At 42.4% G+C, this 15,201-nt stretch overlaps 1 protein-coding gene across 5 annotated transcripts in view; it reads left to right on the top strand.

The window, feature by feature from the left end:
• Positions 1 to 12,398, top strand: part of RHOBTB1 (Rho related BTB domain containing 1) — a 65,973-nt gene extending 53,575 nt beyond the window's left edge. For 3 of the 5 annotated variants that reach the window (XM_045567943.1, XM_045567944.1, XM_045567945.1), the window contains 4 exons: positions 3,652 to 3,802; positions 6,657 to 6,745; positions 9,528 to 9,633; positions 10,162 to 12,398. In XM_045567943.1, the coding sequence (XP_045423899.1) occupies positions 3,652 to 3,802; positions 6,657 to 6,745; positions 9,528 to 9,633; positions 10,162 to 10,331 (516 nt within the window). In that variant the 3' untranslated portion in view covers positions 10,332 to 12,398. Of the gene's footprint in view, positions 1 to 3,651; positions 3,803 to 6,656; positions 6,746 to 7,211; positions 7,482 to 9,527; positions 9,634 to 10,161 lie in introns of those variants that run through there. The other 2 variants (XM_045567947.1, XM_045567948.1) reach the window with 2 other exon arrangements.
• The last annotated feature ends 2,803 nt before the right edge of the window (positions 12,399 to 15,201 follow it).

The raw sequence follows: 15,201 nt of genomic DNA, 5'->3' as shown, positions 1-15,201 counted from the left end.
AGTGTTTTTAGTTTGTTCTTATTTGACAGTAATTTATAATGTTATTTGCCAAAAAGAGCCATCACTTCAAAAAATGTTAAGCAAAAAGGAAACAGCAGATCACAGGTGATTACAAACGTCAGAACACTTCGAGAACATTGGGAGTACTGGGGCAGGGCCATTCACTGGGCTCTGTCATCCCCTGCTGCTAGAAATAACTTTTTATTTAGGATGTCCATTTTGCTATTTGTATTTCTAGTGGGAATTTTTTTCTTTAAGCAATGACTTAGAACACATTCTTGCCAAAAAATACTAAGGTAATCTGAAGATCTTCAAAACCCAGAGTCTCTGTGAAGAAGAAAAAACTTGAGATAGTACCTATTCCAAATTCCTCCCATATAACAGATAAGGAAAATGAGGATCAGAGAAGGTGAGTGATTTATCAAAGGTCACACAGCATTTCCAGTCCCCTGTGCTATTGTTTTCAGAAGCAGCAGACATCCCATCTCTGAGAGAGCAGATGTTCACAGGAAGCTCTGGGGATTTCTTATATTAACAATTACGGCCGGGCGCGGTGGCTCACGCCTGTAATCCTAGCCCTCTGGGAGGCCAAGGCGGGTGGATTGCTCGAGGTCAGGAGTTTGAGACCAGCCTGAGCGAGACCTCGTCTCTACTAAAAATAGAAATAAAAATTATCTGGACAACTAAAAATATATATAGAACAAATTAAGCCGGGCATGGTGGCACATGCCTGTAGTCCCAGCTACTCGGGAGGCTGAGGCAGGAGGATCGCTTGAGCCCAGGAGTGTGAGGTTGCTGTGAGCTAGGCTGATGCCACGGCACTCACTCTAGCCCAGGCAACAAAGTGAGACTCTGTCTCAAAAAAAAAAAACCAATTACTTACATTTTATAGCACTTAGCACTTTGTAAAATGTGGGTACTTTCACTATCAAAATGGTTCAAATTTTAAAGCTTCTCCACTTAATTAACCTTTAATTATCTAGAAAATTGTACCAATCCAAACATCATTCTAAAGCAATGAAATTTTACCGTGTGTTCATACACACAGAAACGAGTTTGTGTATCTGTAAATAAACTCATTGTCTATGTAAGATAAATGCAAGTATACATAAATATATAAGTATGTAAGCATACACACAAGTATAACCGGTGTAAGAATCGCTTGAATAGAAATTAATTATTCATATGTTGATACAGCTGGCTGAAGGGAAGAATAACATTGTAACATCTGAATATTGCAGATGACCCAGCGTGTACAACAGCTTCTTTATTTTAAAATAACATCAGTAATAGTTTCTACTCATCATGTTCTATCTGTTATAGGAGGTTGTGGTAGAAACTTGTCAAATCAGTGATGATAATGACCCATGCAGCTTATTTATGGAATCATAATCGTTGTTTTCACCGACTGTCTCTGAAAGGGTGGGGGAAGATCAAGTTTCTTAATATTTTTAGGAATTTTTCTCAGCCTTCCCTCTGATACATTAAGGAATGGATCTACCTGTCTAAAAGGACATTCCCTCTCTGAGGTGGCTGGTGGCTGCACAGGAGAATAACAGAGAAGGTTGCTATAGCTTAAGCAATTCTGGAACCACACCGCTAGGGTGCTTAAGCCATGAGCCCCCTGTAGAGTATGCGGTTATTTTGTGTATATATGTGTATGTATGTATATACACACTCTCTCACACACATATAGTTGTCCCTTGGTATCTATGAGGAATTGGTCCCAAGACCCGTCTTGGATACCAAAATCCATAGTCGTTCAAATCTGTCATACAAAATGGCATAGTTTTTGCATATAACCTATACACACCCTCCCATATATTTTAAATCATCTATAGATTACTTATAATACTTAATACATTGTAAATACTATGTAAGTAGTTGTTACACTGTATTGTTTGGGGAATAATGACCAAAAAGAAGTCTGTACATGTTCAGTAGAGACTCAACCATCCAATTTTTTTCTTAATATTTTTGATCCATGGTTGGTTGAATCCACAGATGTGTAAACCATGAATATGGAGGGCTGACTGTATACATGTGTGTGTGTGTGTGTGTGTGTGTGTGTGTGTATGTATTTATGGAGAGACAGAGGTGCAATCATATATAATATGTAGATGTAATCATATGCTATTTAGATATAATCATGTATATATAGAGATGTATCATATATAATATATAGATGTATATCATTATATGCTGTATAGAGGTTTAGTAAGTACCAGAATTAAGTTTATAAGTATTCATCCTTTTGAATTAGAGATCTAATTTTTAAAAACTTATAGTAAAATATGGTGCTTTATTGTTCTGTAAACCAAACCTTTCCTTCCTTGGCATTAAGGGTTTCTAGTACTTCACAGGGTTTTGGGGGGAGAGTGTTTGTTTTCTTGAGACGGGGATCTCACTCTTGCTCAGGCTGCTCTCAAATTCCTGAGCTCAAGCAATCCTTCCGCCTCCACCTCCCAGAATGCTAGGATTACAGGCCTGAGCCACCATGCCTGGCCCTCCCTGGGTTTAAATCCAAGTTAGTACTTACTAGCTCTGTGACCTTGAACACAAGACCTAATTAACCTCCCTGAACCTCAATTTCCTTGTCTGTAAAATGGCAAAAATAAAAGTCTCCTCCTCCTATGGTGGATATAAGGATCAAGTCAGATGATGTGTGTGCAAAGCTTAGCTCAGTGCCTGGCGCAGAGGAGGCCTTCAATTAAGACCTCCTTAATTGAATGATAATTTTATAATCATCAGCATTCTAACAATAAACACAAGTGGTACTGTTCTATACTACTCCAGGGCCTCTCTCGTGGAGTGAGTTAGAGACCTAAAATAATGAGTAGCCGCTGTGCAGTATATATCCCCATTGATTCATGCCCACCCTTCCAGAACTGCACATCCCAGGCAGTCCCTGGCTCTCTAGCAAGCTCTGGTGTGCATTTATATGGACAACTGCAGGTACTCAGGAGGGAGGCTGGGGGAATCCTACAGAGGACAGTTCACCAGACTCAGTCATACTCCCCCAGATGTCCCAGGCAAGGATTCCTTTGGATTCTCTGAATCTACTGATACCTGATAATGTACCAGGAGTTCTGAATTTCTGTGGTTGGAGGAAAACACAGTACAGTGTATATATCACGCTAGCATATCCTGATAGAACATGGAAATCAATCTGGTCACTGTGGCAGGTCGCTGTGGCAGCTAGGGCGCTTGCTCATCCTGTTTTGATGTGGTAGAGAGCTGGGCTCTATCATGTGTCAGCAACAGTGTGGTTTGCAGCTCCCCCCGCCACCTGTCATGTTGCTAGGAGATTTCTTTCCCCACAATAGAGTATTATAAGGTGCTTGGCAAGGAGGGCCCCTAATGCCATCGTACATTTCCAGCCCATTTGTCTGATTTATATGTCCAAATAGCCATTTAAAAATTCCAAATCAGGCTTTGTCAGGCAGCTCCATTCATTTGTCATCCGCAAATCAAACTGTTATGTTTAAAGCCATAAATACTGAATGACTTCTATGCACAGCCTCAAAGCAGGTGTCCGAGACTCGCCAATATGGAATCACACAGTTGGGATATTTATAAGCAGCATAGCCTGAAAATGTGCCCACTCCCTGCTTTCTTCAGCAGAATTTAGCTTTTCATATAACATTTCAGGTCTATCTCCCGAACATAAACAAGATATCAATGCAAGCGGTATTGGATTATCTCTATACCAAGCAGTTGTCACCTAACTTGGACCTGGACCCACTGGAATTAATTGCCTTGGCAAACAGATTTTGCCTGCCACACTTGGTTGCACTTGCAGGTAAGGCTGATGACTCGGGGCCATACAGTGTCTGTCATATTTATCAGAATCACATTTAAATAAAAATAAGATTTCCGGGGAATAAAGATTTATTTTTTATCACCAGAAATAGGACTGGCTCGTACAGGGTGATATGAGTGGATCGACTTGTATCGGACCGCCCAGTTCAATTCCACAAATATTGCTTAAGCACCTCCTTTGTGGTAGGCCCTGTTAGGTGATGCACATGCCAAGTTGAGCAATGCATGACCCCTGCCCTGGAGACACACGCTCTGTGCACACTGAATCATTTGTGCTTCTCAGAATTTGAAATAAAACTATTCTGTCAACATTATCCCCTTAATATGTGTGCAGACACAGTCTTTAAGAAAGAGGCAGTAGAGGCAGTGGCTAAGAACATAGACAACAGAGCCGGACTGCGTAGGTCCAAACCCTGGCTCCACCTTTTACTGACTAGGTGACTTTGTCCTTTTCTTAACCTTAGCTCTGTCTCAGCTTCCTCGCTCTTTAAAATGGGGATAATGTTATTTGTACCATAGAGTTGTTATGAAGATTAAATGAGCTGGAATATATAAAGTCCTCAGAACAGTGTCTGGCGCATAGTAAGCATTATGTAAGTGGTTTTCTTAAAGCTATTTTAGAAAGTGTTCTGACATTGTCAAGTTCATTTTGGGAAAAAGAGAGAAAAGGGAGATTTGGCTTAACTTCACAAAATCTTTTGTATCATTTTTGGATTTGTTCAGTTGGTAAGCTGAAACAGGTCTAGATAAAATATATTCATTTAAACACCTTTTTCTTGAATTTAAGCCTTGAATATCATTTATCAAAGGTGTTAATTCACAATTTGGGTGTTTATCACTATATTTAGTTGATTCCTAACTATAACCATAAAAGCAGAGACAGTGCCTGTTTTGTTCACTGGCCTTTCTCCTGCACATAGGAAAATGCCTGAGCATATTAGGTTCTCAATAAATAGTTGTTGAATAATTGATGAATGCAAAGGAATGTATGAACAAACCTACCAGTCCTGTCTGCACTTGACTTTCTGGCAATGTCTTTAGAAAAAAGACTAATTTATCTGTCCTCTACGTTCCTACTACACACAACCACCTGGAGATCAAAGTCCTCTCTTTGCCCTACTTCTTCCTCTAAATCCCTATTAGTTGTTTTTTTTTTTTTTAACTTTTTAACTAATATACCTGAAGCCATAGATCCAAGTGAGTGCACTACTTTTTAAATACTAACTCTAGGAGGCTACAGTGGAATATTACTTTTTTCAGAAATATGAGTTCCAATCCATTTAATTATCCACAGGTTTTATAATATTTGCCCTTTCAGGATAAATTTGATTTTTTTAATTGTCAAAAGTAATGTGGAGCCAAATCTGTCAAAAAATGTTTGTGATCAGTTTCAGAGTAGTACCATTTTTGCTTAAATATTAAGTCTGGCAGTGAAAACATGGCATTGATTTCTCCTTGAAAGTTAATTTTTTTAATTGACCCAGATAAAGCTTCTTGTGTGAACCTCAGACTTCTATGTACATACAGTTTTGTTACTAAATGCTGTTATTACTATTATGATCATTTAATATAAGAACAGCTTCCCAAGATGATTCCTTTTATGATTTATAGTCCTCGTTTCATACTGTCTAGCGTAGAATGTTTAGAATATGATGTTTAAAGATCAGTTTCTGGGGTGACAATGCTTTGTGAGCCAGCACTAAATGAATGTCAAGAAATGTTGCAGTTACTTAAAATTAAAAAGCCCAGGTGACTGCTCTGGGAAATGTGGTTTCTGTGTTTGTCAAGCCAGCTGATGAGGGTTGTGCCAAAGAAACCATTCAATTCCACATACCATACTGACCAGATATAGGCACGCTGACTTACAGGCAGGTGGAGCCAGACCAAAAAGGAAGCATGCTTTGGACAATATACTGGATTAGAAGAACAAATGCAATGCTAGAGATGACATCAACATCAAAGAGCTAAAAATGCTGAGCTGAGACTGTACCCACACATGTCTATCCCAGAGGCAGGTGACAGCCCACACCGAGGCAAGAGACAGTGAGCTCAGCCTCAGACCATAATTTAAATTCCGCTTGGAAGCCTGGAACGCAAGCTCCCAAACAGACATGGCTCTCCCAGCTGGATTTTTGTTACTTCTGACTGAAGATCTCCCCAGGCTTTGGAATCCAAGAGGTTGAACAATACGTCATCCACCTGTAGCTGTTGAGACAGATGTATGCAGTCCCATTTCTAATTCCCTAAATAGACTTGTTCCTCCGTCACTCAGTCCCTCCACTGGCAGAGATTATTGAGAATTGGAGTGATGTGAGTGGAGAAACTGTCGAACAGGAGCGTGTCTAGAATCTAGAGGATTCCGGGAAGGTGGTAGACTGTCCAGAGCCACACTGTCCAGCAGAACTTTCTGCCCTGAGGGAAACATCCTACGTCTGCGTCGTCCAGTACAGTGGTCACATGTGGCCAGTGAACACTTAACGCGGGCAGCGTGACTGAGGAACTGAACTTTTAATTTGATTTACTTATAATTAAGTTTAACTAGTCTCATGTGGCCAGTGGTTACCATCCTGGACAGGACAGTGCAGGTTGGGAGGATTCTGGCTATTTCAGAAGCACGAACAAGAGTCCCCAGAGAGGTCGGTAGGATGGCTGGCGACCAGGACTCTGCATACAAAAAGGTGGTCAGAACAGACCCTGGGTTCAATTTGCATGTGTGCTCAGCGTTGTGTGCCGTATTCCCTCCTTTCTTACGTGGTTCCAGATCAACCCCTCCAGGCAAGATATCTGCTTGCAGGGTGTGGTTTAACATTCTCCCGCCCCCCTCTCTTCCTCAGAGCAGCACGCTGTTCAGGAGTTGACCAAGGCCGCCATGAGTGGCGTGGGCATTGACGGGGAAGTGCTCTCTTACTTGGAACTGGCCCAGGTTTGTAACAGTTTGCTTTTCACCTTTTGAGTGTGTTCAATCAGTTCATTTAATGCTGATAAAACATTCCACTGCTGCATCTGTCTAAATAAAGATGTCACCACTGAGTCACAGAGGCCCCCTGTGTACGCTAAGAAGATCTGAGAGTTTTACGTTTCATGCACCGTTCAGCCTGCTGGGCTTCATTTGAAAAAAACAACAAGGACCCCTCTCCCACATCAGTCCCGTTGTCCCCTAAGGCACCAGCTTCACGTGTAGGAAGACCACTTGGGGCATGATAGGGGGGAGGTTTTTGTCTCTCTTCCTTCTTTGGATTCTTGGACGTGTATTTGGCCAAGAACAGACAGTTTCTAGAATTCTGTGAAGCCCTGTAATGCCCCCCTGCTGGAGTTTTCTACAGTCGGTAGTTGTTAATTTTGAGATCGTGATTCCATAATCCCAGTGCACACTTGCCCTCTTCTTCCAGAGAAGGTCCAAGATGCAGTTTCAGCTTCATCACTGAATAACTTCCTCCAAGCACACAGCCTCAATCTCCTCATCCATAAAAAACGGGAAAGGCAATTCACACCCCACCAACCTTACGGATTATTTTGAGAATCAAGAGGGAGAGAATGTTCAAGAAAGAGTGGAAGCCTTGCAGGGCGCACATGTGGAATTATCTAGTCCCCAGCATAGACTGATTAACAACGAGTTTACACTGTAAGAGAACTAAGAATAAATTTTTCAGTCTTTTCTTCAGCCTGCTGGGTTTGGCTTCCTTTGCTCCCTCTCTTGGGTAGGGCAGTGGCTTATGAAGCCTTGGGTCAGGCAGTTTAAACCAGTATTTCTCAATCAAGGGCGAGGAGATGGCATATCGCAGGTGTCGCTCGGGCCCTTCCAACTGTGGCCATAGGAGATGGCTCAGGTTCAAAAGGAGGGAAGGTAGAATAGAACTTTACAGCAGCCTATTCATTCGGATCTTAACATTCAACAAATATTTGTCATTGTCTCCCCAAGTACCCTAGTCAGAGGACATGTACATAAAAGGGTAGATTCTCTGCCCTTCGGGCAATCATAAGCAAGTGAGAGAAATAGACACGAACACAAATTGTTAAAGTTAGAAGTTGTGAGAACAGACAGGTATTGCAGTAAAACCATCAAGTCCCCATCAAAACTGGCTGTCCACATCTGGAGTCTTTTGAAACAGGCCTGGAGGACAGTTTATGACTGACTTGTGCTCCTCCGGGAAGGACTCCTCCTGGAGAAAAATGAAATGACACAGAGTTTAACAGCGGGCCAGTCCACTTGGGGTAATGATTTGCAGTGCGTCTATTTGTCTGCTCTGTGTTTCTGCCTTGTCTTCCCCACCCAGCCACACACACACCCTGCAAGAAAATAATATAATTACGGTACTGCTAATCCCTGGCGACCTTCGGCAGGAAGAGTTTAGGATAGAGTCTCCCATGTCTTAGCTCATTTATTAGACCCTAGCCCAGCGATGTGCTGACAAGTGTTTAACAGTCAGCTTGGGGACAGGTGGGAACCTGATCTGTTGCATTTTTCCACTTCTGTGGTGTAAATACTCCCACTACAACCAATGTAACAACATGAAGTCACTGAACCCAGAACACGGAAGAAATATACACAGTTGGCTCTCTCTCGAGCAAGTACAAGCCAACCTGGCTTACCACTGCCCCGATCTGCTTTCAGAGAGAAATGTAACATCAAGACAGGTTGAGGCTGGGCACGGTGGTTCACACCTGCAATCCCAGCACTTTGGGAGGCTGAGGCAGGAGGATTACTTGAGGCCAGGAATTTGAGACCAGCCTGAGCAACCCAGCAAGACCCTATCTCTACAAAAAACATTCTTAAAATATTAGTTGGCCATGGTGGTGCACACCCATAGTCCCAGCTACTCGGGAAGCTGAGGCAGGAGGATCACTTGTGCCCAGGAGTTTGAGGTTGCTGTGAGCTAGGCTGACACCACGGCACTCTAGCCTGGGCAACTATTGGCCTTCACAGTAGAGATACAGGCCACAGAGGAACCATGCTGTAGAGTCCAGGGTTTCACTTGACCAAAGAAACATCAAGAGCAACAGATAACAGAAGGGAGGCCTGAGATGGGTGTGGACAGAAAGGGTGAGGGTTCAGGAGAATCCCAGATCTGGGGAGGGAAGGGGGAGTTGACTATTGATTTTTGAGCATCAGGCCTTTTTTATTTACAGCTACCTCAGCCACCACCTTCCTGAGCATTGCTCAGAAAGAAAGGGTGGAGCATTTGGGTCCCTCCCACCATGCCCAGACTGCCTGCTCTTATGTAACCAAAGGACAGGTATAGGACAGTCACACATTCTGCAGTCTCCTCTTTCAGATCTTTGGCCCCAGCAAGCCGAGCTCTGACATGCGACACGGAGTATTCCGTTGCCGAGCTTCCTTAAACAGAGATGACATCGCCGCTCTCTGCTGTTGGCCGGTGCCTTCCAGAGGCCACGCTGGCTTATCACTAGAGGGCCAGGTGATGGGGGAGGGTGGGAGGGCGAGGTTGACTTTAAACTGGTGATCTGATACCGTGATTATTTTAGGTGCATCTATCACAGTGGGGAAGGGAAGGGTGTGCCCAACATGACACCGGCTGTCATCAGAGCCATGGCCAAAGTCAAAACAGTGAGGTCAAAACAGAAGGTCTACTGAATTAATTACACAAGCCCTTAATTTCTTTTCACCCCTACAATGGCTTCCAGTTTCTTTGTAGCCACACTTTCGAAAATTCAGTCTGACCCCCTTTTGGTCACTTTGTCTGCAGTTTCACAATGCCCACCAGTTGGCTGCCTGGTGTTTGCACCACATCTGCACCAACTACAACAGCGTTTGTTCCAAGTTCCGCAAGGAAATCAAATCAAAATCTGCAGGTGAGACTGTGCACAGAACAACACCCCCCACCCCCTCCCACCCCCGTTCATCCAGTTTTCCTCCCCTCTGGCTGAAGCATTTACCTTCCATGCCCCTGGGAAGGAACGTGGTCAGCAGACAGCTCATGGACAAGTCCTTGAGACTGGCGGGCAGTCACATACTCATGTGATATGACACATGGAATTGCAGGCCTGGGGATTTGGGTGGGCTGGGGCTCAGGGTGCCCACCGCAGAGCATGCTGAAGTAGCGGTGCTGCCCCTTGTCGGGGGAGGTGTGCACGGGAGCAGACTCAGACTCCAAAATCAAGTGGCCCGGGGTTCAGGTTCTTTGTGCCCAACTGCATGACTAGAGGCAAGAGATTCTTCCTCTTAGAACTTTAGTGTCCCGTTTTGCAAATGTCCCTAATCATAGTCCCTGCCATATCGAGTTGGTGAGAGGGTATTTGAGAAGCATTAAGCCCAAGGCCTAGCACATAGAAACGATGAATGAGCAGCAGGTGTTATCATCTGCATTTTTGCTTCGCCAGACAACCAGGAATACTTTGAGCGGCACCGCTGGCCCCCGGTGTGGTACCTGAAGGAAGAGGACCACTACCAGCGCGTGAAAAGGGAACGGGAGAAGGAAGATATTGCACTAAAGAAACATCACTCGAGACGAAAGTGGTGCTTTTGGAATTCATCTCCAGCGGTCGCCTGAAGAGGAAGAGGAAAAAAAAACAAATCAGTAATCTGATACGCCACTTTTCAAAGCACTACTGTAAAATTAGTCTTCTTCTTAGCGATATGATGTAGTTCAGGTTTCAGGCACTGACCTTCCTCCACTTTTGTGCATTTATCTTGTTAGGATCAAAGCACAAGCTCACCATCAATGAGCCTGGACAAAAAGGGAAGCTGACTCACTGCATTCCTTAAACGAATATGTATATTTTTTTTTTGTTAGGAGGCTTAATAAACTTTAGTCCGTTATTTTGGGTTTTTTTATACAAAGAAAAAAAATCCAGCTTTCATGTTTCTGATTCCAAATTGGAAAATATTTTTATATGGTCTCTTGTATTTTGTTGAAATGAAAATACTATGTATTACTTTATTTTACAGGCCACAAATTGGATACAAAGTCGCCCTGTGATTTCTCTTTGCCCACGTGACCACCAAGCATTGTTACATAATTAGAGGGTTATCCTTTTGTTGTGAAGTAAATGGTGGGACTTACATCCCCCCAAAGTGCAAGCTGGAGAGTGTTTAATCTTTGTTCTGCCGAATAACATCGGTATCATTACCAAGTCAACTCCAAGAATGTGTATTTACAATATTTGCCGTGTAAGTGCTACTAATTATATGGTTATACGTGCCATGTAAAATATAGTGATATCAAATATTCTGTTGTTTAAAATGTCTAGATTCAAAAGGATAATCTTTGTAATCATTAGAAGGGCTTATTAAATCCCAGCATTATCCAGGGCAAGCTCGCTGGTGGACCTGAATACGTAAGATACCATCAGAGCACTGGTGTTTGGATTGCCGTGTTAGGGTTTGTGTCTCTCAGTGTTCCTTGATCTCGCCATGCCTCTGCATGCAGATTCTCCACTGACTTGAACTGAGATGGGCAAGAGTCCCCCGACTCCGTCCCGCCATCTACAGGCTTGTCACATCTCACCACCAAAAACAGGCTTCCTCAGGTCTCTCACCTGTGGCCAACTTCACTTTGTAAGACCCATCTTTTTAACTCTTCCCAGGGAAAAATCCATGTCGCCGCAGAAGTAGGCTGAGGCAGACCACCCACTCCTGCTGCAATTCAGCAGGGCCTGTGAAAGCACAAAGCTGGAGGCTGGGTCCCTGCACTCTCCAACACAGAAAGGACTCTAATTCCAAGAGTCTAAGAAATGGTGCTATTGTGAGTTAGTTCTGACCCTTTGTTATTCTGAGTTTTCAGTGTTAAAATAGAAAGTGTAGGGCAGGGGAGCTTTCATGAGGCAGTCAATCATTACTTCTGTGTAAAGTAAAATGTTACAGCACACACATACACACAAACACACACACACACACACACACACAGCATTTTAAGACCACAGCTCCACACCTGCCGTGGGACGTTGTGTGGTGAGGGCTGCTGCTCATTCTGTTGGAAGGTCAACTTACTGATGCTAAGGGCTGTTTCTTGTTCTTATTTTTTTTGTTTGTTTAACTTTTCAGAGAAGGTGGAAAAAAGATAGCTGAGTCCAAACCCCAATGTTGACAGCCGTATGCATTTGCAAATCTATTTAGATTACAGGTGGGCATCTATTACTGGCAGTGGAAACATACCAGATACAAGAGTTTGGAGAGGCCCAGAAATGCGTCACCTTCTCATGGCAAAAGAGGTGGCAGTGGAGTAGAGATAGTTGTAAATGCAGCCACCTTAATTTTTTTTCAATAGGGTTGTAAATCATTAATGCAAGAAGAAAGGAGGTGGAGTGAGGGGATAAATGTCAAGACTCAGGAAGAATTGGCATGTATCCCATCATAAAATAGTAGAGGTTGAGTTTTCAATGAATAGTCATAGTTGAATTTTTTACAACCAAAGCTCCCATTTGATTGTAATCTTGCCAAAATGTCATGGACATATAAATGAACTTGGGGTATAAGCAATAATATCCACTAGTGTTATCAGCTGCTGTAACCAAGTGGCTGGTTCATTTGGTTGATGCTGATTATGGCCTTTAACCATGGTGGTTTCTTGTGTGTTTTTTATTTCACAAAAAGCCAATAAAATTGTTTAGCTATAAAATGCCTCCAGTTTTGTTTTAAGGACTTCCATCATATCATGCGTGTAATTTAATAGCTTTTTGGTATTGGGTCATGGGGGCTTGTGTGTGTGCCAGTCACAGAGCAGTTTGAATGACTTGTCATCTTTGTTTTCAGTATTGTCAGCAGATATTCCAATGCCATAATGTAAACGAGGTGTCTGGCTCATTGCTGTTGACTAATACAGCACATCACTAGGCACGGTGCAGCCTTGGGAGATAGACGTCTCTATCCTAATGGACTTATTATAATCTGGGTTTGGACAATTCTTCCAGCAATTAAGTGAAAGGTCAGAGTTGGTGGGCTCATGTAGAAGTCTTTTCTTCAGAAGAAGGTCTGAGAAAGCGTTTAGGAAGACATTGTAAACAATATCAGGACCTCTACAGAGTATAATGGTTGCCCAAGCTCAGAGGGAAAAAGAGTCTTCAGATTTCACAGGGGCACTTCTGAGTGACAAGTATTAATAGCTGTAACTCCAATGGGAAGGAATTGGCCACTATATGAAACAGCTGTAAAAAGAAGACAATGTGATTGCCAACACATTCTCACACCATTTAAAGGCAGGTGGTCCCATTTATGGCACCCTTTACATAAGGCATACCAGTGCAGTCTTCTGTTAAAAGTCTTGGTCTACGTTTCTCCTACGGTGATGCCTGGAAAATCATCAGGGACTTCAACACCCCTGGATTGGCATTTGGAGAATCACAAATCCTACTGGTCTAGAGAGAACTCAAATATTTTCATTGTGGACACTCAAAAGGAAAAGTCCAATGTTTCTAAGATTTTTTATCACATATGCTTCCATTGTATGGTAGTTCTCGGTTGTTGAATTGAGTCAGTCTTTCATCGCTCTGACATGGGCTAAGTAGAATGAATTCTACTAGTCACAGGGAAAAACAAGTGAATCCTTAGTTGGGAAACTTTTGTATGCGCAGCATTTCTGAAATGAGTGCTTATCTACAAGCTGAAGATCTACCAGCCCTTTTCTTGAATTAGATATCTCATGAATTGAGATATAGGTATAGTTATATTAATACCTCTTAACAGTTGCTAGTGGACAAGTAACAAACATTTCTCTTATCTAGAAAAATGTGATTAGTGCATAAAAGTTGTAGAGGTGAAAGTTAACCAGGGAGAATGCATTCTATGTGTGTAAGTAATCAAAAAACAGCATAACAAAGGAAAAAAGGCTAAAGACAATTAGGAAGGAAGGAAGGAGGGAGGGAGGGGAGAGGAGGCAGGGAAAGAAGGCAGGAAGGAGAAGGTCGATTGAGCAAAGCCACGGAGTTGAATTAAGCACTCTGAGCCACAGATGTACTCTTTTGTTCAAAGTGCTAATTTATGAAATTACCACATATCTGACAACTTAATTCATTTTCTGATGAAGACTTTGTTCTCTTGAATTTCCAGTTAGGAAGCAGGTGACATATGCAACCTGAAAGGTTTAGACTTAGACGTGAAGATACTATGGTGGGATCACTGGTGATCTCCTATAGAAGCAATGCCATTCCCTTTGGCTGTATTTGAAAATTCCCACCCTATACCCCATGCTGTAAATTGTATATTTTTACTTAAGCTATTTAGATGCATTGTTTTTTACTAGGTTAATATGCTCATCAGATATTTACACACTGTGGTCTACAAGATAAGGAAATAATTTATGAACAGAAAACTCTTGGATGGAAACCAATCATGCAGTTGCTCACCCATAGACATGAAAGTGTTATAAACAGTAGCAGACATGAATCAACTTGCCAGTACCTCACCCACTGCTCATAGTTTCCACAGAACAGAACACTTTAGTGACATGGATTTCCAGTAGAACACAGATGTAATGAGAGCTACCTAAATGTGGCCCCATGGAAGGAATATTTAAGTTCTTTGAGCCTGAATACATCCTCAATCCCAAAGACAAGAATGGTTAGATATTATAAGCAATCAATGAGAAAAGAACTTGATTTACTTCTTTCTACTTAGATGCCAACAAAAATTTGGGCATTTTTTCATTCCCTCCCAATCTGATGAAAGGAGTTTCACCTGATTTGATAATTCATGGTTGTACAGTCCCATTTGGGTTGATACACCCATGTAAGGTTAAGTTTGACTGTTGTGTGAAAAGATACACAAACTCTCTAAGCTTCAGTCATCTAGAAAATGGGAATGGGTTTCACAGAGTTCCCAGTACAGGTTAAATGATATAATTAGGTAAAGCACTTAGCACAGTACCTTGCACATAGTAAGTACTCAGTAAATGGAAGCTAAACAGAAATGAAGGTGAACCTGTGTACTTAGCATGTTGAAAACCAAAGCAAGAAATCTGAGAGAGAAGGCAACCATGCATGTTACCACATAGAACAATGTGGTCTTTTCCTACCAGTTTCTTCAACCAAGCACCAACTGAGTGCCTCATGACGGTGGTTAAAGAATTAGAAAATAAGAGCTGTGGGAAGGTAAAAATAGGAAAAATAATGGGCAGAGGAGGGTGGCACTTTCCAAGAAGACATTTCCCCTCACTGGGCCTCTCTTGTGCTGCTGAGTAAGGTTGGGCCACCTCAGGGTTAAGCTTGGCTGAGCCTCTGATCCACTTGGGGCACTTTCTTTTTTATTGTTCCCAATCATTTTTTTCCTTCGTTTTTTTGAAGGTTAGATGCAAAAAGTCTAGTTAGCCATGCTCCTCAGTGCTTGGCACATGGCCATCCTTGGTCGATGAAGTCCCCCTCTTTTTCATCTTCTCCTTCTTCCACAATATCTACTCCCACCTCATGTTCAATGTATGTCTTTACACA

Source organism: Lemur catta, chromosome 14 (genome assembly GCF_020740605.2).
Source record: "Lemur catta isolate mLemCat1 chromosome 14, mLemCat1.pri, whole genome shotgun sequence".
In the NCBI taxonomy this organism is placed as follows: domain Eukaryota; kingdom Metazoa; phylum Chordata; class Mammalia; order Primates; family Lemuridae; genus Lemur; species Lemur catta.
This window is presented reverse-complemented; position numbering and strand designations above follow the sequence as displayed.